The following is a 19,958-nucleotide window of genomic DNA, read 5'->3' as shown; positions in this document are numbered from 1 at the left end:
AATGTTCTGAAAGAGATTTATTCCTCTCATTTTCCTTGACATTTTAAAAAAAAGTAGACCTCAATCCGTTTATTAGAACGGAAGATATAGCAGTTTTAAATTTTTTGTTATTATTGCAAATCTCGTAAACTAACAAATATTTTAGGCTGAAATTTACGTTAAAGATTAGTCTTACTATATATAACAAAATTCCAAAGTTTCATTGCAATCGGTTAACCTACTCCGAAAAAGTCAAAATCTCACTTGGAATCGCACTAATTTTTAATTCACCATCACCATAAATATTCCGATAGGTCTAATTTGAGAAATCCCATAAATTTAATTGAGTGAATATTATTTAGAGTAAATTCTAGTGCTGATCACGAATACCGTGATGCGGATTTTTAATATTCCGCATCGTTAAAAATGTCTACAAAGTGAATTATTTGAAATCTTTTTATGTTTTCTCTTATTTTTATTTCGGCGTTAAAATATTGTGTTCAATTTTTTACTTTAAAATAAACGATTCTTTCAATTTAAATAATAAAAATTCTATTTATTAAATCTTTAATAAAAACATCATTCCCACCTCAGTAATCTTACTCGCCTATAAAAAAAAACTGTCAAACAATACCGTTACTAACAATTTTTCGATACATCTTTAAAAAAAATAAATTTTAAAAATAAAGAAAATAGAAGAAAGACAAAATAAATGAAAATTAAAAAAAAATTTAATTAATAAATTGAAAAATTTTAAATAATAAAAAAACCTTTTTACTATAACTGCAGAATTAGTTGTTTTTTTTATCGCGAAGTATTAATTAAAACAAATACTAATCAATGAATAATTAATTTTGATTGACCATAATAATTGTTGATAAAAGATAATCAGTTTAAAATATAACATTCTCAATGTGGATTCGCATCTAGTCCAGCAATGCATTTAAAAATACAATTTTCTTTATTTATTGTTTTTTGTTCTGGATTTTTTGTTGTAAGTAATGCTCTTCGTAAAAGTGAGGAAAGTAAGTTACTTCTTTATATTTTTTTCTATTATAATAATAATAATTGAATTTTTAAATAAATTTTTATATAGTATTCAAGTTATAATATTAATTAAAAATCAAGTACGTGTATATTTTTTTTTTACTTTAAATTTAAACAAAATTTATTTATTTAAAATTTAAAAAATTTTAAAAATTAAAAATACAATATTATAATTAGAAAACTTATATTTTTAGAATGTAGAGATTATGCAAAATTAGTTTATTCAAAGGAAATTGTTCCCGTTTTGCGAATAGATGGCGATTATAAACCAGTATCAAAATGTGGAATTATTGAAACCCCTTTGATTATCGGAGGAATTAAAGCAAAACCTCAAGAATTTCCACACATGGTAGAAATATTCATATAAAAAAAAGTAAAATAATTTTAATATTCTCTCATAAATAAATAATAAAAATATAATTTGGATAAAATTTTAGGCTGTTATTGGATACGGAAAAGGAAATGAAATTTCATGGCAATGTGGAGGTTCTTTGATATCGGAAAATTTTATTTTAACAGCTGCTCATTGTGTTGAATCGCTAGACAAGTAATGAATAATTTAATATTTTTTAATTTATTTTAAAAATTGTTTTTAATTTTTTAATCACTTTTTTTGTTTTTAATAATATCATAGAGTAAAATTATATTTCATTAGTTTTGAAGTTCATGGAAAATTTTTTTAATCTAAAAATTATTGTAAATAACAAAATTACAGTCAATTAATGTTTTCTTTTTTTTTTTTTAAGTGGAAAATTACATTCATCAACAATGGAGTACTCATTAGAATTTTTTTTTTTTTTTTTTTTCATTATTTTATCTACACTTCGTTTATATATAAATGTTTATAGTATGTATTGAAAATTACAAATATAAATGCATACATATAAAATGAACCTGTGACACAGTAATCTCCCAGCAATGTCATGTAAAAATCTTTATAATTGCGTCTATTTGATTCCATATATGTAATTTTTGTAATTTAACAAAGCAAGAAATGTTATTTTCGTATGGAAAAATTACGATAATTCATTATCTCTATCTAATGACATAATGCGATATCATATGAAAATATCTTTCTTAATTATTTTAACAAAATCATTATAAACACATGTAGTAGTTTCCTCTAGTAATAATGTATATGAATTAGAATTTCACACATTTAATATGATGTATTCCACGCCAAATTCGAAGTCCATTTGCAATTGCATTTCCGTTTGTTTTTGAACATTTTTTTTTCTTTTAGTACTATAATTGAGACTAGCTTTTATGATTTTTTTCAAATTTTTTTAGCAAGCTGTTTTCGACCTCACAGCACCGAAACTTTCCTAAAGATTTATTTGAAATTTTGAAATATTCGGAATATTTCAAATAAATCTTTAGGAAAGTTTTTGAATTAAATTAAATTATGAAAAATTATGTATGTAATTATTATTTTTAATATAAAAATGAAGAGGTCCAGCTTCAAGAGTAAGAATTGGCATGACAAATATAAAGAATCCAGGAAGTGAGATGCAAGAAAGATGTGTGATTGAAAGAATAAAATATCCTAATTATAAACAACCATCGAAATATGATGATATTGCATTACTGAAACTTGATAAACCTTTGGACTTTAATGGGGACGTTAGACCTGCTTGCTTGGGAATAGAACCGGTAATCCCTGGAAAATTTACAATTGCCACTGGCTTTGGCAAAACTTTATACGGTATAAACTTTTTAAATATATTAGAAAATCTTTTTTTTCTCGATTAATTATGAGAAAGAAGAATCATTAAATTAATTAAAATATTTCCAAATATATACATTCATTGCAATTAACTTTCAAAATTTCTTTGTACTATTCATTTCTTTTATTCAAAAAAATAAAAACAACGCTGCTTTTTAGCCGTTTTTCGGGATTTTTTTTTATAAAGGGATAACATTTTTTAAATGAAATGCAAAAATGACATTATGTTTCACATATATATTTATCTGTGTCTCACAATTTTTTTAAAGCATTTTTATTAAAAACATTCTAAGTTAGCAGCCATTAAAACACTACTTTTAAGTTAATTTTTGGTATTAAACATTTTTTCTTTCTAACGTTTAGTTCACTTAATAATAAATTTAATAATGAACAATTTGCATTTTTTTTTTTTTGAAGTCGGTATATATTTTAAAAATTAATCGGCATAATGACTTTTTAGTCGAAATATAATAAATTGACTCATAAAATTTGCAGAAAATATTAAGGGAAGTGATGATCTGATGAAGATTCAACTTGAATACGTGTCACAAAATATTTGTAATAATAGTTTTAAAATAGATGTCGGAAGTAAATCTCTGCCAAATGGCATTAAATCCAGTATGCTCTGTGCTGGAATTATAGACGGAGGCAGAGATACATGTCAGGTTAAAATTTGCATATATACATTTTCATTTTAGAGAATTTTATTAATTTAAATTTGGCAGAATTATTATTTTTCGAATTTTTATTGGATAGAATAATTAATTAAAAGAATTTTTAATTTACAGAAAGAATATATATATATATATATATATTAGAAATAATTCTTTTCTAGACGAATTTTAATTTTACAAAACTTTCATTCCTTCAATTAAATAACTGGGAGAAAAATTTTGAACGCAAATTTAAAAATTGACGAATCAGAATATTTTCTACTAGATATTTATTTGAACAAATAAAAGTTCTGTTAAATAAAAATTCGACGTTTTAAGAAATTGTGCAATGTTACCACAACTTGTATATCATATAAAAATATAACTATTTTTGAGTGATTTTATTAAATAGAGGAAATTTTAGGGCGATAGTGGAGGTCCTTTGCAGAGAGTCTTAAAAGAACCTTACTGCATGTACAGTATTGATGGAATTACGAGTTTTGGAAAATTTTGTGGCTTCAAAAATTCTCCAGCTGTATATACAAAAGTGAGTTTTTATCTCGATTGGATAGAAAATATTGTTTGGCCTTGAAAGAAAAAATAATGTAAATTATTTATGTCAAATAAAAAAAAAAATAAATAAATAAACAAATTTAATCTTTAAGATGTCTTTTAGAGGAATTATTGGTCCACTCTAGGTCAGAGGATAATGATCCTCTCAAAAAAATTTAATTTTCGGGTGAAGTAACATAATATATACCAATCACAGTCATCCTGTATAGGACATAAAATGTGTATTTTTATGAGACATTTGTTCAAAAATTTTTTTTTGAATTTTTGCATTTTTTACAAGTTAATCGCAAAAAACCATAATTTTATGGTTTTTTTTATGGTTTTCACCATGCAAATTTTGCACCAATTTTCACTATCATTTTTGCAATCAGCGCATCAAAATACATTATTATACTTACAAGTACCAAATTTTTCTCTATAGTTATAATGTTATTTATCGGTTTTTGGATTTTTCTCGAAAAATAATCACTTTTAGTAAAAAAATGTAAACAACATAAAATATGTGTTTTTTTTAGACCTACAACTTTTGTTTGAAACATTTTTCGAAATTTTGCGTTTTTTACGAGTAAATTGCAAAAAACTATGATTTTATAGTATTTTTTATTATTTTCACCATGATAATCAAATTTGCGTCAATTTTTACTATTATTTTCGTAATCAGCGCACCAAAATACGTTTTAGTTGTTTTTTTTAATTAGTTAGCTAATTTTTAGCTGTCTTAAATAAAAAAAATTTGTCGAGATCCAGTTGACAATTTTAACTCAAAAATAATATAAAGATTCATTGTAATGTGCCAGAGTATATTAAATTTTTTTGACAAAATAATATTAATATACTCTAGCACATGTTAACGAATCATTATACTATTTTTGAGTTCTCCACAAATATTTTACGAGAAAAACTGAGGTGAATATTTACGTATATATGAAATCACAACAATCACATGACCTTAATTTCTGATTATAAAACCGTTTTGAAAAAAATGACTCTCAATTATAGAAAAAAAAGTTATATTAATAAATAATTATTATTTATTATTAATAAAAATTAAATTTAATTAATTAAATTAAATTATTATACATAATAATTAGATGTTATTAATTAATTACTCTTTGAAAATTTTAGATGATCCGTTTGAGAAATTCTTACTGTTTATAACCTCTTAAAATGTCATGTGCAAATATTTACAAATTTCATTTTCATCATTTTCATACTTACATACATATATACGATTTTAAAAGTAATTTCAAAGTATATAAAACAAATAGCAGTTAAATTACAAATTACCTTTCCAAAACAACACACGCAAATATAGTTTTGTATGGATATATTCAGTGATTAGCTGATGTTCAGCGACGTTGGTTCCCAGCAAAAAAAAAAAACTTTTTAAACTATATTTGTAGATTTTACTTGTAAATAAGTGAAAAATAAGTTAATAACACATTAAAAAAGTGAAAATTTCTTTTTTTTATAAGTTATTTTAAAGATTTCATAATATTATATTTAAAATAATAATGAAAAAAATGATACATTTGTCTTCTTTCTGCATGGGGTTTCGAGAAATAGAAAAATTCGAAAGTAAGAGTGCATTTGTATAGTAAATTTTTTAAAACAATTAACAATTTAATTAAGGCCATGTGGGAAATACCCACGTGACTCCCATGCAAAAAACATGGTATCGTTTTACCAAGTTTTCTCTAAAATGGTAAAGAATTTTTGGTTGAAATTTGTAAAATATGATAGAGAATAGCATTCAGAATGGCGCTGTTCTCGGTTTGAAGCAATATTTTGCGTTTAAGTATTAAGAATAAAAGTTTGAAAATTCCCATTTTTAAACGAAAGTTGAACTCAACATGGCGGGGGTACACACAGACGTTGCGTGAATGTAACTAGCGCCAAATCGAGTTAGTGGCCGCTCAAAGAAATAACAAAAACCCATTAATTCCACTATTAATTACTTTTTTAAATTATTTCGCATTCAATTACAGTAAATAAGTAGAACGGACCAATTCCTTCAACCCTTTTTTATCATTCCTCAAAATTTCAACCCGAAATTTCTTCTTACTTTCGAGAATACTTGGAACTACCAAAAAGTGTCTTTGTCTCACATGGCCTTAAAATAAAATCATTTATAACATAATCTAGACAGTCAATTCGAAGCAGTTGTTCTAAAACATCAAATTCTGTTCCAAGTTAATAATAATTTAGGTAATTTAATTTAATTAATTTAATTTTTTAATAAAAGTTTACAAAATCTTTTAATTGTTTATGAATAAAGGAAATTTATTATTTTTAAATTCTTGCTATTAATTCATAAATATATTTTAATTAAACAATTTAATCTGCCTGAAATTTTGAACGTTCAAATGAACGAAATCATTTTTTTTCCATTTTATTATTAAATTCCCAAGAAGCACGTAATATAACCTCAATATCAAGGTAATATTACACGTGAGATTCGTAATATAACGCTGTAATATTACAGTAATCTTACAGTGATCTTAAAATGTCCGCCTCAAGGTAATATTACCGGTAATGTTACTGTAATATTACGCGCTAATATTAAGGTAATATTACAGTAATATTGCAGTAATATTATACCGTAATATTAAGGTAATATTACAAGAGAATATTACAGTAATATTATGGGAACATTTCTTTACGAAAAAAATCTACCCATCCAGGGAAGCGAACCCCGAACTCAAAGCACACGAGTCCAGAGTTTTACCAACAAGCCAAATTGACTTATAATATATTTATGTTTTTTATGCTTTATGAATAACTCAAATCAGTCTGTAATATTACAGTAATATTACCGTTAATATTACTGTAATATTACCGTTAATATTACAGTAATATTACCGGTAATATTACCTTGAGGCGGACATTTTAAGATCACTGTAAGATTACTGTAATATTACAGCGTTATATTACGAATCTCACGTGTAATATTACCTTGATATTGAGGATATATTACGTGCTTTTTGGGTTTATATTAATAAAAATAACTAAAGCAATGAAAATGAAATGAAATTTATTATTAATTTTAATTAATTAATTAGGTACCTAATATATAATTGAAGAAATAAAGACCACAAAATTTAACAATAAGATTTTGAAGCAGATTTTTAAAATATGCTTCATTCTCCCTTTTTTATTGAAATTATTACAATATATATATATTTAATATAATAATAATTATAATAATAATAATTTTAACATGTATTAACGAGCACATTCGCAAAAATTTGTACAATATAAAACTTATAATTAACAGTAAATTATATACGTGCATACCTTTGACGGAAAAAATTTACAATTATATATATATATATAGTATCGATTTTTTATAAACTTAATAAGACAACAAAAATATACAATGAAATGATGAATTCTTATTATAATATTGCTGAAATACAATGAGTTTTTAATTAATTCTGTACAATAATAATTGAACTACATCTATAAAAAAAAATATTTACAATAAAATAATAATCGAGATAATTGTAATCGAAATTAATTATAATTTCTTAAGAAAATAAATTTTAACAAATATATATATATATATATATATATATATAGTGTAGTAGAGAAAAAAGAGGAAGGAAGAAGAAACAGCAGTTATTTTTTCTCTCCAAAATTAAATAAATATTTTAAATGGGATGTATAATAATTCTTTGACGAGCATCATTTTTATGGCGAGATATTTCAGAAAATGAAATTAAAATAAAAATTAAATTATCAGTCTTAAAACTCTGTATATTACACGTATTACCAGAAGTCTCCGCTCTATATTCACCTTCCCTCCCTGACACACTATTTACATAATACACAAATTCACCAGTCTCTCACAGATCGTCTATCTTTTTTCACATTCAAATATTAATTTTCTTTCTCATTCTTTTTATTTTCACACACAGATATTGGAGATAATAATTTGCCATCTAATTCTAATAATTGACCAATTTTCACATTTATTTTCATGTGAATTAAAAAGAACATTCATTTGTTCATTTTTATTTGGCTAGCAATTGAAATTTTTTTTTTTCATTTTCACTCATTAATTCTATACAAATAACAATTTTAATAATATTTATTAAAAAAAAATTATTATTGTCATTTATCTATCATTGAATTTATTGTGAATTAATTCTTCCGTATTTTATTTTTAACGAAAAAATTTGCACTATCAAATTGGATAAAATGATCATCTTCTGCTTCAGCCCTTCAAAACTGTAAATAAATAATTACAATTATTATTATTATTATTATTATTATTGTTTCAAGGAAGGTCAAAAAAAGATAAATTACAATTATTCTACAAATGATAAATGGAAAAGATAATCAATGAACATTTAAGAGAATTAGCGAATGAGAAAAAAAAATATATAATTTCTTGATAAGAAGAATGACAAATAATTCAAAACAAATTGTCAATGATGATTGACATTGGAAAAAAACGGAACATTTCCACATATTCATATTTTTAATGTATATTGGTATTAGAAAAAAGAAAAAATTGAAATCAAAACTTTCAAAGAAAAAAATTATTTAATAAAATTAAAATTATGTAAATTTCTTTTTTTTTGTATATATATTTTTGAATCAATCTTTTGAAAAAAAAAAATAAATACTCCAAAACTTTAAATAAATATGTAATAAAAAATTTAATTAAAAAAAAATGTAATGTAAAATCAGGGTTGCCACAATTCAGAGAAAATATAAGAAAAATGTCAGGGAAAATTTTTTTTTTTTTGTCAGGAAATTTAAAAAAATGTGCTGTAAAAATGTTGTAAACCTAGATTTGGTATAAGGTTCCTAACATGTCCATGAGTTAAAAAATCATACTCCTAATTTTTTTTTTATATCAAATTAAAATTTTTTTAAATAATTAAATTTTTTGGAAACTATTAAAATTATTGAAAATTATTGATTATGCCAAGAATTTTAGATGAAAATTTATAAATACCTAAACTTTTGAATATTTTCTATTAAGATTTTTAAAATTAATTAAATTTCAGAAAATTTTAAATTTGAATTTTTTCTAATTTTGAATTGCTGAAGGTTTTTTTTTTACAAATTTTTTTTACAATAATTGAGTTTTAGAAATTTTTTTATTAAAATTTTTTTTAAATAATTAAATTTTTGAAAAATTATTAAAATTATTAGAAATAATTGATTTGGCGAAGAATTTTAGATGAAAATTTATAAATACTTAAATTTTCGAATAATATCTTTTAAGATTTTTGGAATTAATTAAATTTCAGAAGATTTGAAATTGAAATTTTTTTGTAAATTTGAATTGTTGAAGACTTTTTTTTTTACAAATTTTTAACAATAATTGAGTTTTAGTGAATTTTTAATTAAAAATTTTTGTAAATGATTGAAATTTCGAATAATTTTTGTTAAAATTTTTTAATTAATTGAATTTTTGATATTTAGCAGTTAAATTTTTTGTTAATGATTAAATTTTAATAGATTTTCGATTTAAAATTTTTAAAATATTTAAAAGTATGAAAATTTTTTGTGGGTACAAATTTTTTGTAAAAATTTAATTTCGATATTTGAAAATAATTGATATCTCGAAGAGCTGCTATTAAAGTTTTTAATAATATAATTAAATTTTTAAAAAACTTTTTTTACAAATAAATAAATTTTATAAAAATTAAAATAAATGTGTTAAGAGCAATAATTTTAATTTGTTAATTGTTTTTAAATAATTGTATTATTGTAGAAGTTTTTGAAAATTGTAAAATATGCAGAGTTTTAGTTACCAAACTTAATTTTTATAAATAAAAAATTTTAAAAAAATTTACTTTTTTTTAATTATATGGATTTAATAGAAAGAAATAAATATTAAAAGAGTTGCAATTAAAAGTTTTGACTTTTTCTATTTTTAAAAGATTTCAAATTTAAAATTTCATAAATAATTCAATTATCGAAGAATTTATTCAAAATTATGAAATAAATGAAGTTTTTTTTAAAATAATAATAATTTAAATTAAAAATTTTTTTAAATAATTGAATTTTCGAATATATTGTATTAAAAGAATTGTAATTAATTAAAATTTCATAAAATTTGATTGAAAGCGTTGAAAATAATTGAATTTTTAAAAAGAATTTCATTAATACTTTTAAAAATATGTAATTGAATTTTTTTGTTATAATTTGAATTATTCTTTATATAATATTTGTTTAACATAATTTTCATTCTTTCGAATTTTCATTTATCACAATTTTTTTTTTTTTTTTTTAATAAAATTCAAATTTGATAAAAAAGAACAAAATTCAAAAATGTCGGAGAAAAGACACAAAAAATTGTTTGGAAGTCAGGGAAAATTATAATGAAAATTTTGTGACAACTCTAAAAATTAAATTTTTATAAATAAATTTCTAAATTCTCATTTTTGTAATTTAAATTTAAAAAAATAAATTTTAATATCAAACTCACAATATTTATTGGAAGACTCCATTTTTGTAAGAATCACTTTAATCCAAATTGCGTTCACTCTTTTCTCGAATTTTTTGTGCCTATGCTTTTTATAAATTTGTTTGTGTTTTTTTTTGTTTATTTTTTCAATTGCCTTCAATTTCTTTATTTCCGTATAAAGTTTTTGATCTTTTTCTCTCTTATTGTTGATTTTCTTGAATAATTCATATTTTTATGGAGCAAACTGATGACAATTCACTACAGGCATTAATCTCCAAAATTTACACGCAGATGGTATTTTTTTTTTTTTTTTCTTGTAGATAAACGTGAAGATCTTGATAATAGTGCACTTGCATAAAAAGAGAATGGTGTCACCAATAAGGTGCATCATTTGAAAGATGCTGCCACGAAGCAAATTCACTCCACGTAGGAATATTCACCCTCAAAGCATCCTCAATGACATTTGTACGATTGTGCATTGCCTTTATAAGCGTTTCATCGCTTTTTTTCAATTCATCACGATTTTGTAGCACGACCTGAAAAATTAAAAGAAAAATTAATATCGAATTATTCAAAAAGAAAAAAAAGAATTAACCCAATATGATATATTCCAAATTATTATTTTTCATGAGGAGGCTGTTAATTTAATTCCATAAAAAAAAATCCATTAACTTTAAATACCGTTAGAAGCAATTAAATTAATTACCAAAAAAAAAAATGAATTATCTAATTAAATTGTTCATTATAATATTAAAATCGTTTAATTAATTTATTATTAAGCCCATATGATTTAATATATGTAAATGTGTGAAAATTTAGAAAATGTTAGCGAATATAATTTGTTGTGAAGTTAAATTCAAATGTTTTGAAAGTGTAAATTTATAAATGATAAAATATGTAAAAATTTATTTGAGGAAAAAAGTAATAATCACTTTTGGATAAATTGGTGGAAATTCATTTTTTTTTTTCTGTTTTCTTCTATAATCCCTGTCCCTTGTATTCTCACGTGTAAATAATACTTTTTAAGCCCATTGTATCCTTGATTTAATCTGTAATCCCGTGTATAATCTTTGTAACAATTTTGTATTAACTCAGAATTTTAAACGAAAACAAATATTTTATACCAAATGTATTTTAAATAATATATTTTACGAGAAATTTTTCATATTTTTTCCATGTCGGGCATTTCACGTAAGATTTTCATTTAAAACAATTTTTTTTTTTTTCATAAAAAATTTCGAAAAAATGTATTAAAAAAAAATTTTTGACTGCAAAAATCTTACGTAGAATGCCCCATATAACTAAATAATTTTTACGTTATATAAGTAAATTATTATTTATTATTACAATTTATTATTATTAATTTTTTATTATAGTTAATTTATTATTATAAATTCATTTTTTTATTAATTAATTTATTAAAACATCACCGAACAATGCAGTAAAAAAAAAATATAGAACATTTTGTCCGATTGGAAAACATTTTTTTTTTTTATTCTAAATATAAATTATATAATCAAGCAATAATTATTACCATTTTTCGCATTTTGTAATCAATTATGAAATTCTCTATATATTTTTCTAGTTCTTGTAACTATAACATCTTAAAGTTAAAATGCAAAGGTCTTACAATGACCTTTGCAATTCTTCGTAATCACTTAATTTTAATTTGTATTAAAAATTGTCAAATAGAAATTTTTCTAAATTTACTTGATTCACATTGAAAATAATATTTTTTATTCTAATTTTTTTTTTTTTTCTTAAAGTTACAATAATAAATTTTTTTTTTTTACATTTACGTAAAAAAAATAAATATGCAAATTAAAAATCAAGTATTCCCGTTATTTTAGAAAAAAAAAAATCTCATCTTTCGAATTATTATTTATAATTCATAATCATGTGACTTTCTCTCATTCACATTTTTTGATAAATATTTTAAAATGACAATAATTATTTATATGTAATAGTTTTATATTAATATAAACATAAAATGTGAATTTCTTATCATCAGTAAGATGCATATGTAAATTAAATTATCGAGAAAAATATATAATAAAACATCCTAATCATTTTGTGGCGCCAATTTAATTCTTATCAATATATGCAATTATATCTGAATAATTGTCGTAATTGAAACATTTTTTTTTTTTCATTTTCGCATTCATTCGTTTTGTTTCTTATCTATAATAAAACTGCACGATATTATAGTTCAATATTATGAGCTTTTAATATAAAAATAGTTTTCAAAGACAAAGAAAAGTTAAACTTTTTTCTTTTTTTTCTTTTTTGTTCGTAACGTAAAATTTCCAATTAATTAGGTTTTGTTTTACACACTTCATTAAAATTAAATTATAACCGATTATTGCGTTCAAATTAAGATTAACTTTATGTCACGATGAAATTAAAAATAAAAAATATAATGAAAGAAAAATCGTAACCTTTTAACCTTTTATCATTATACGACATAATTCTGATATTTGGAATAAAGAAATAAAAAAAGAACCAAAATATATTGAATTTTTTTTTTTTTTTTTTTTTTCTTATGAAATATGACTAAAACTATTTTTATATTTCAAGGTGAATTACAATTTGTTTTGTAAACTTTATCACCTGCAGAATAAATATAATTTTTCCAAAATTTAATAATTTAATTTTTACAGAGTTGATACAAAAATATTATTGACTTTTCCCTGATTTCTAGTCAAAATTAACAATTTCTCCTTGACACTAATGAAAATATTTCAAAAGATTTTCAATAATAGGCCTCTCGGATTGAACGACTTTTTCGACTTTTTTTTATTTTTTAAATTTGAATTAATAAAAAAATATATTAACTTGAATTGTTTGCAAAATCAATTATTTTCAATAATTTAAAACAAATTCTTTGCAAATTAAATGATTTAAAATAGTTTTCAATTGAAAATTCACTAAAATTCAATTATTGTCTAAAGTTTTCAAAAAAAAATTTCACCAATTCAAAATGAAAGTTTCAATTAATAATCTCCTGAAATTCAATTATTATTTTTAAAAATTTTAACTCGAATTCTTCTAAAATACAATTATTTCTAAATTTTCTATATAAAATTCCTAAAATCCTTTGTTGAATAATTTAATTTTAATAATTTTCAATGTACCAAAAGTTTTGAACGTTCAAATGAACAAAAATTTTTTTGCAACTTCATTAAGTACGAATTTTTTTTACAAAATATTATTTTAAATATCTAAAAAGAAGTTATTAATTTAATATTTATTTAATTTACTGTTTTATATTACATTGACATTATAATTTTTAATAATTTATAGATTGAAAAAAATATTTTGTTCATTTGAACGTTTAAAACTTTTGGCTCATAATTTTAATTAAGATTTTCAGAAATTCAATTATTTAGAACATTATAATATGTTTTATGAAAGTTTCAATTAAAAATCTTTTAAAATTTAATTACTTTCGAAAAAATTTTAACTCGAACTCTTTCAAATTCAATTAGTACCTATAATTGTATAAAATTGAATGTTAATTGAAAAATTCTTAATTGAAAATTTTTTCCCAAATTTTTTTCAACGTAATTCTTTGTTTATTTAATTAATTCAACAGTTTTAATCCAATTTTCCAAAAATTCAATTATTTAAATCGTTTTTTAACAAATGTTTATATTTACAACAAAATTATAATTTTTAAAATCTCAAAAATGCAATTATTTTGAAAAATCCTAACTGTAACGCCATCAAAAATTAAAACTCCTATTTAGAACATAATATTTCAGTTGAAAATTCTTAAAAATTCAATTACTGTCTAAAATTTGTAAAAAAAAAAAAAAATTATTAATTCAAATTTATAAAAGTTTAAATTGAAAATCTCTTGAAATTCAATTATTTCTAAAAAATTTTAAATCAAACTCTTTTAAATTCAATTATTTTAAAAATTTTATTTTAAAATCTTCTGAAATTCAATTATTTCACAAATTTTCATTTAAAATTAATTTTTTTTTCAATAATATTTTAATCAAATTCTTCGAAAATTTAATATTTTTAAACAATTTCCGAAATTCTGAATTCAAATAATGTGCATAAATCAGAGTTGAAAAATTTTCTTTTTTTTTTTTTAATTGTAACTTTAAATTATTTTTGAAAATTTGTTCTGAAACTGAATTGAAATCTTGAAAATTTGTCTCAATTTAATTCGTTGGTTTAAAAAGAAAAATTATTGATAATTATTTCTGTAAAACATTCTTATTAAGGAATTAATAAATTTTATTTAATTTCTAATAACAAATTGTTAATAATAATAAAATATGTATTAAATAATTAAATTTATTCAAAATAAAAAAAATGAACTTTTTAGACTAATTTTGTACACCCAAATTTTTTATTTAAACCAAATATAATATATTTGCGTTGAATAAACGTACATTTGTCTCACATCCTACTAGCCCATTTATTTGGAGTAAATAAAATTTTTTATTTAAATCAAATAAATATTTATTAGGGCTGTGAGACAAATATACCATTTTTCTGTGTGTAATGTAAATCGACTAAAATGACTTTTTTTCTTTTAAAAATCGAATCAAGGCCCACAATTATAAAAATGTAAGACAAAAATTTTTAAAATCATAAGGTTTAAATTGAAACTTTCAAAAATTATAATTTTAGTAGCATTTTTAGAAATTTGATATTTTTCCAGTACTTTTCATAAAATTCTCTGATTTCTCTGACCCAAATTCCTGTTTTAAAAAATTATTAAAAATTGAGGAAATGAAAAAAAAAAAAATTATTAGAATATTTTTGAATTTAAAAAAAAAAAAAATACAAACCTGCTTTTTCTTGACAATATAATTTTTGGTGGCATTATTGTCCCAAAATTCAGAGCCATTTGTGCGATAACGCACACAAAATTCAATGACATTCGACTTGGCAGGTAAGGTCAGACTAAAGCGAAAGGTGTCGTAAAGATTTGTTAACATTTGCTGATGGGCGGGCTGATCAACAAAATTGCATTGCACGTCTTCGTGTGTTGTCCAAGAATCTGTACTCACTCTTATGACCACTTCCTTGTCATAAGAAAGATTTTTAACCTTCACTGTGCCCATGAGACACTGATCAGCCTCACGAATAATTACATTCTCAAGACTTACTGCATCTTGATCCAATTTTCGTCGATACGTTAAATAATCACTGGCAGGTGGTGAAAAACACATTTCCCATGGATATTGGCCATTTGTTGATAATAATTTTTCGCTAAATTCCAATTTACATTGAAGAACTTTTTCAACAAATGTATTTGTCCATAGGGGTGGTACATTACTTGGTTCTTTCATAACGCGTACCTGAAATTTTAAAAAGAAAAAGGGTTAAAAATTAATTCAAAATTCGACTTAGGGTCAACCGGGGTAAATCCGAACGCTTTTAGTAAGTTTCAACAATAACATAAGTTTTTTCTTTAAAAAAAAAATACTTCCGGTATTCTGGTGCATGAAGTTGTTACTTTACTTCCATAGAACAATTTTATGGGGTAGCAAAAATTTTTGATAAATTACAATCGCAGGAAACTTAGCGTTCGTATTTACCTCGATACTTTGCAACTTTCCTAAAATATGGGGGTAAATATGAACGCCACTGTATTTCAGAAAAATCTTAGGGAAAATAAATTTAAAGTATTGCAATTGTTAAACTTATATAAAAACTCAAAAAAAAGACGATAATAAACCTATTATGTAATAATGCATCATATATAAATACAAAAATCAAACAGGTTAAAAATTAAAATGCATTACACAATTAAAACCTTTAATAACTTTATCAAATCATAACGGATTTTTGCAAAACTTGTTACAGAAAGTATTTTGGAGTGATTGAATGTAAATACAAAAATAAAAGTGAAATTTTTTAAATTCAAAATGGCGGACTTTCCTAAAACTTATTTTTAAAAATGATCAAAAATTCGTAATAAGCGACCCTGAAACCCCCCGAGTAACAATTTTCGAGCGAATCCAATGAATTTTTTAATTCTCGTCTGCCATTTTGAATTTTGAAAAACTGACTTCAAATTGGTAATTAGCGACCTCAAAAACCGTAGAATACCAAATTTTATTAAGATCCTGAAAAACTTTTTTCAACAAACCATTTGGCAAAAAAATTGAAACACTCCTTCGAGAGAACAGAGATTAAGTTTCTGCTTATTAATTACTAACGAGGATACGTATAGAAAGAAAAACTTTTTTCTATGTACTTTTATAATGTTAAAATAATAGTGTAATGAAATAAAAACAATTTTGTGTGGCTCTGATGTAAAAAAAATTATTGAAAATACCGTTCGGATTTACCCCGGTTTTCCAATTTTCCTGGGTAAATACGAACGGTCTGATATTATTAATAAAATTTTACAGAAGGCAAAAATCAAATATAGTTTCTGTTCTAGTATTCATAACAAACAATTATAAATAATAAAATGAATTTTTAGCTTCTTTTTCTTCAAATACGAGACAAAATACTGAAAGAGTAGTGTCATCTTTGATTTTCAATCTTTTTTGCAATACTCGTTATCTTTGTTTATGCTGTTGCTAATTAACAAACAAAAAATGGGATAATACTTAGAATCTCTTGAAGAGGATCTGAGGTAAAAATTCTCATATCGAACTTATTTTTAAAAATTTTAATTAAGCTGAAATAATTAGCGTTCGGATTTACCCCGGCTGACCCTATATTTTTTTCTAGTTTTTTTTTTTTTTTTTTTTACAACCATCAGGAAAAATATTTTATTGACGTTTATTTATTTTACAACTGCAGATCCCAAAGTCCCTGATATGGACTAATTAAAATTTAAATTTGTAGAAAATAAAAATATAATTATCACTTTGTCCAATTACAATAAGGATTATTTTTACATCAACATTAATGCAAATATCGCTCTTATGAAAGAAACTAAAGTGGTCCCTTTTCATGCGGACGTACACATATTTATATTATATTCATTTGATTTTAAATTTTTAAAAAAAATAAATTTTTAAATATTATTGATTGAATAACAAATAAATAATAAATAATCATAGAAAAATGAAAATAGAGTAAATGAAAAAAATTTGTAAAAAAATTATTTTTATGAATTTATTATAATAAGAATCTATATTAATTACACTGTATATTAAAATGATTTATTAGTTTGTTATTTGTATTATCAATAACAAACTTGACTTTATAAATGAAAAAAATGATGAGTCAAAATTTTATTTCTAATATTATATTAAATGCCTTTCGATTATTTTCATATTGTTTATTTTCTGTAAGCAAGGTTAATTGTATTTACTACTTTCATTATCAAATTTTTGAAGTAGTTTCAAATTTCATGATATTTTAATATTATTTTGGAGCTCAGTTATAATTGAGATTTTGTACTAGCAACATATTATATTTATTTCAATCTTGTGCTTAGTTTGTGAACTTAATTTTTAAGTGAATTTAATTTAATAATTTATATGTTTAAAAAGAAAATGGAAAAGAGGTACTTCATCTGAAATATTATTTATAATTTTTTTTTAACTTTACCTGAAAAATTTTATAAAAATTAATTAAAAAATGATTAATTATTAATTATTATTATTATTAGTAAATTACAATTCAATTATTATTTAATAACAAAAAATTTATATGTTAATAAATTATTTATAGTAATAAAAAATTACAAATAATTAATTAATAATTAATTACCTATTATTTAAATTTACCGTCAATCGAAATAATAATACCATCGCAGGCCATCGAGAAATTTTATACATTGTTTTTTTTTTTAAATTGTACCCATTATTTAAAATTAATTATTTTCAAAAATTCGTTTTGCAGTGTGTAAATAAGTATAAATAATGTATATTTTCCACAGAAAAATTTGTTATTATTTTTTTTTAAAGACTATCTACAGAAAATATTTCCTATAGATAAAACAATACAAAAAATAATTTTTATGCTATTTTACAGATAAACAAACTTTAATGGGTATATATAATAGTTTCAACTGTGGCAAAAAAAAAATTTTTTTGTTGTCTAACTTAAAGAAACTTTTCAGAAGGACGTCCAGAACATAACGCAATATTAAATTTTTTTTTTTTTTAATTCTGAATTTTAATGGCATATTGAGTATAATATACAGAATGATTTTAATGTTCCCTTTTTTCTTGTTGAAAAAACGAAAAAAAAATGAAATTAAAAACAAATTTTTAGTGGGTCCGGAACATAAAAATGAAATTGTATAAAAAAATAGCATTTTTGTGGGTATAATTACCCCGATTGACGGTTATTTATAAAATGTAACAAATTTTTCCAAAAAAAAATTCATGTATTGATGTTCAAAAAATAAATAAATAAATAAAAAAGGGTCAAAATTCAAAACAGAAAATTTAACGTAAACGAAGGCCATTCACCATTGTTAAGAGAAAAAAAATGTGCGTAAAAATCAATTGTGAAATCTCGAGTGTTTATCTCAAGTAACATTAAATTGACCTTCTCTTATTGCTTATAAGATATTAGAAAAGAAATACTTTCTTAATATTTAAATTTATTTAAATTTATTCAAATCTAATATCTTCGCAGACTGACTGAATATTAATTTAGTCAAGCTCAGATTTATATGTTCAACGACCTTATACATGGTTGGGGGGGCTTATAATGTCCCAAAATACATTTTCTATTTTTTAAATATTTGAGTAAATATTTAATATTAATTTTTTTTTGTAAACTTTTACTTTATAGATTTAAAAAAAATTAATTTGTGTCAAGTGTCACTCATATAACATAGAAAGTTTTTCTTCAAAAATTTTATAAACCGGTTTTTTTTTTTTGATAATTTTAAAATACAAAAAAAATTATATTTTTTTAAAAATTTATTTTTTTTTAAATTAAAAAATTTTGTTAATTCATATTTTTTGTTAGAGTAAATAAAACATTTATTTTTTGTTTACAAAATTGATTTTATAACTATCAAAAATAATTTCTATTTTTCATGAAAACATGTTGTTTTTTTTTTTTTTTTTTTTTTTTTAGAGAAAATTGAAATTACCTCAGTGAGAGGACGTCCACGATCGTCAGCAAATACCACTCGTTTTTTTCGTTTATTTATAACATCGTGATTGTTTTTCAATAAACCATCCAAATTAAGTGACCCAACAGAAAGACATGGACGTATTCGTGGTGGTACCGATCTATTGGTGATCGGCGGTGTTTTAACCATTAAGGAGCTGTATAAAAGTGGATTATAAACCGGGGGACTATGTCCCAAAATCAGCTCCGCTGGCATCGTTGCTACCGAACACATTTAGATCTGAAACATGAAAAAAAATTCCATTTTATTAAAATAGGTATGTAATTATTATTATTATTTTTTATTTATTTATTATTATTATTTTTAGTTGGTATATTCAAGTTACATTTTTCAATTTCCTTTTTAATATTTTTTTTTAAATAAAATTTTAATATTGCGAAATGTCCCTTACTGGAAAACGCTCTCTATAATATTAAAAAAAAAAAAAAATTTTAACTATTGAAAGTTGGCTTTTTGTCCAACTTT

General features: G+C 22.1%; 2 protein-coding genes across 4 annotated transcripts; one reads left to right on the top strand and one right to left on the bottom strand.

Annotated features, from left to right (window-relative positions):
* The first annotated feature begins 873 nt into the window (after positions 1–873).
* On the top strand, positions 874–4,064 carry LOC127282550 (serine protease snake-like). Of its 2 annotated transcripts, none has more exons than XM_051306853.1 (6): positions 874–1,004; positions 1,221–1,375; positions 1,464–1,573; positions 2,478–2,731; positions 3,248–3,417; positions 3,830–4,064. In XM_051306853.1, exons 1-6 carry the CDS (start codon positions 917–919, stop codon positions 3,995–3,997), a joined length of 945 nt encoding a protein of 314 aa, XP_051162810.1. In that variant the 5' UTR covers positions 874–916; the 3' UTR covers positions 3,998–4,064. The 2 variants fall into 2 exon arrangements, with proteins under 2 accessions (XP_051162810.1, XP_051162811.1); XM_051306854.1 differs by having other exon boundaries at positions 881–1,004; positions 1,281–1,375.
* A 3,617-nt stretch (positions 4,065–7,681) lies between these two features.
* LOC127282552 (protein phosphatase 1 regulatory subunit 3C-B) lies at positions 7,682–19,706 on the bottom strand. 2 transcript variants are annotated; one of them, XM_051306855.1, is made up of 4 exons: positions 19,452–19,706; positions 15,220–15,732; positions 10,430–10,944; positions 7,682–8,211 (listed from the first exon to the last, which is right to left on the bottom strand). In XM_051306855.1, exons 1-3 carry the CDS (start codon positions 19,704–19,706, stop codon positions 10,780–10,782), a joined length of 933 nt encoding a protein of 310 aa, XP_051162812.1. In that variant the 3' UTR covers positions 7,682–8,211; positions 10,430–10,779. The 2 variants fall into 2 exon arrangements, with proteins under 2 accessions (XP_051162812.1, XP_051162813.1); XM_051306856.1 differs by lacking the exon at positions 7,682–8,211 and adding an exon at positions 11,341–11,457 and having other exon boundaries at positions 10,806–10,944.
* Positions 19,707–19,958: the final 252 nt, after the last annotated feature.

Source organism: Leptopilina boulardi, unplaced genomic scaffold (assembly GCF_019393585.1).
Source record: "Leptopilina boulardi isolate dan_hultmark-lab unplaced genomic scaffold, ZJU_Lbou_2.1 LbouV2_300, whole genome shotgun sequence".
NCBI lineage: Eukaryota > Metazoa > Arthropoda > Insecta > Hymenoptera > Figitidae > Leptopilina > Leptopilina boulardi.
Note: the sequence above shows the minus strand (reverse complement) of the source record. Positions and strands in the feature narration are given on the sequence as shown.

Coding starts and splice junctions, on each gene's coding strand:
- LOC127282552 (XM_051306855.1), bottom strand. CDS start 19,706: ATGTGTTCGGTAGCAACGATGCCAGCGGAGCTGATTTTGGGACATAGT. Junction 15,733..19,451: donor GTGGACGTCCTCTCACTGAG/GTAATTTCAATT, acceptor TTAAAATTTCAG/GTACGCGTTATGAAAGAACC. Junction 10,945..15,219: donor ATATTGTCAAGAAAAAGCAG/GTTTGTATTTTT, acceptor TTAATTTTTCAG/GTCGTGCTACAAAATCGTGA.
- LOC127282550 (XM_051306853.1), top strand. CDS start 917: ATGCATTTAAAAATACAATTTTCTTTATTTATTGTTTTTTGTTCTGGA. Junction 2,732..3,247: donor CTTTGGCAAAACTTTATACG/GTATAAACTTTT, acceptor TAAAATTTGCAG/AAAATATTAAGGGAAGTGAT. Junction 3,418..3,829: donor GAGGCAGAGATACATGTCAG/GTTAAAATTTGC, acceptor AGGAAATTTTAG/GGCGATAGTGGAGGTCCTTT.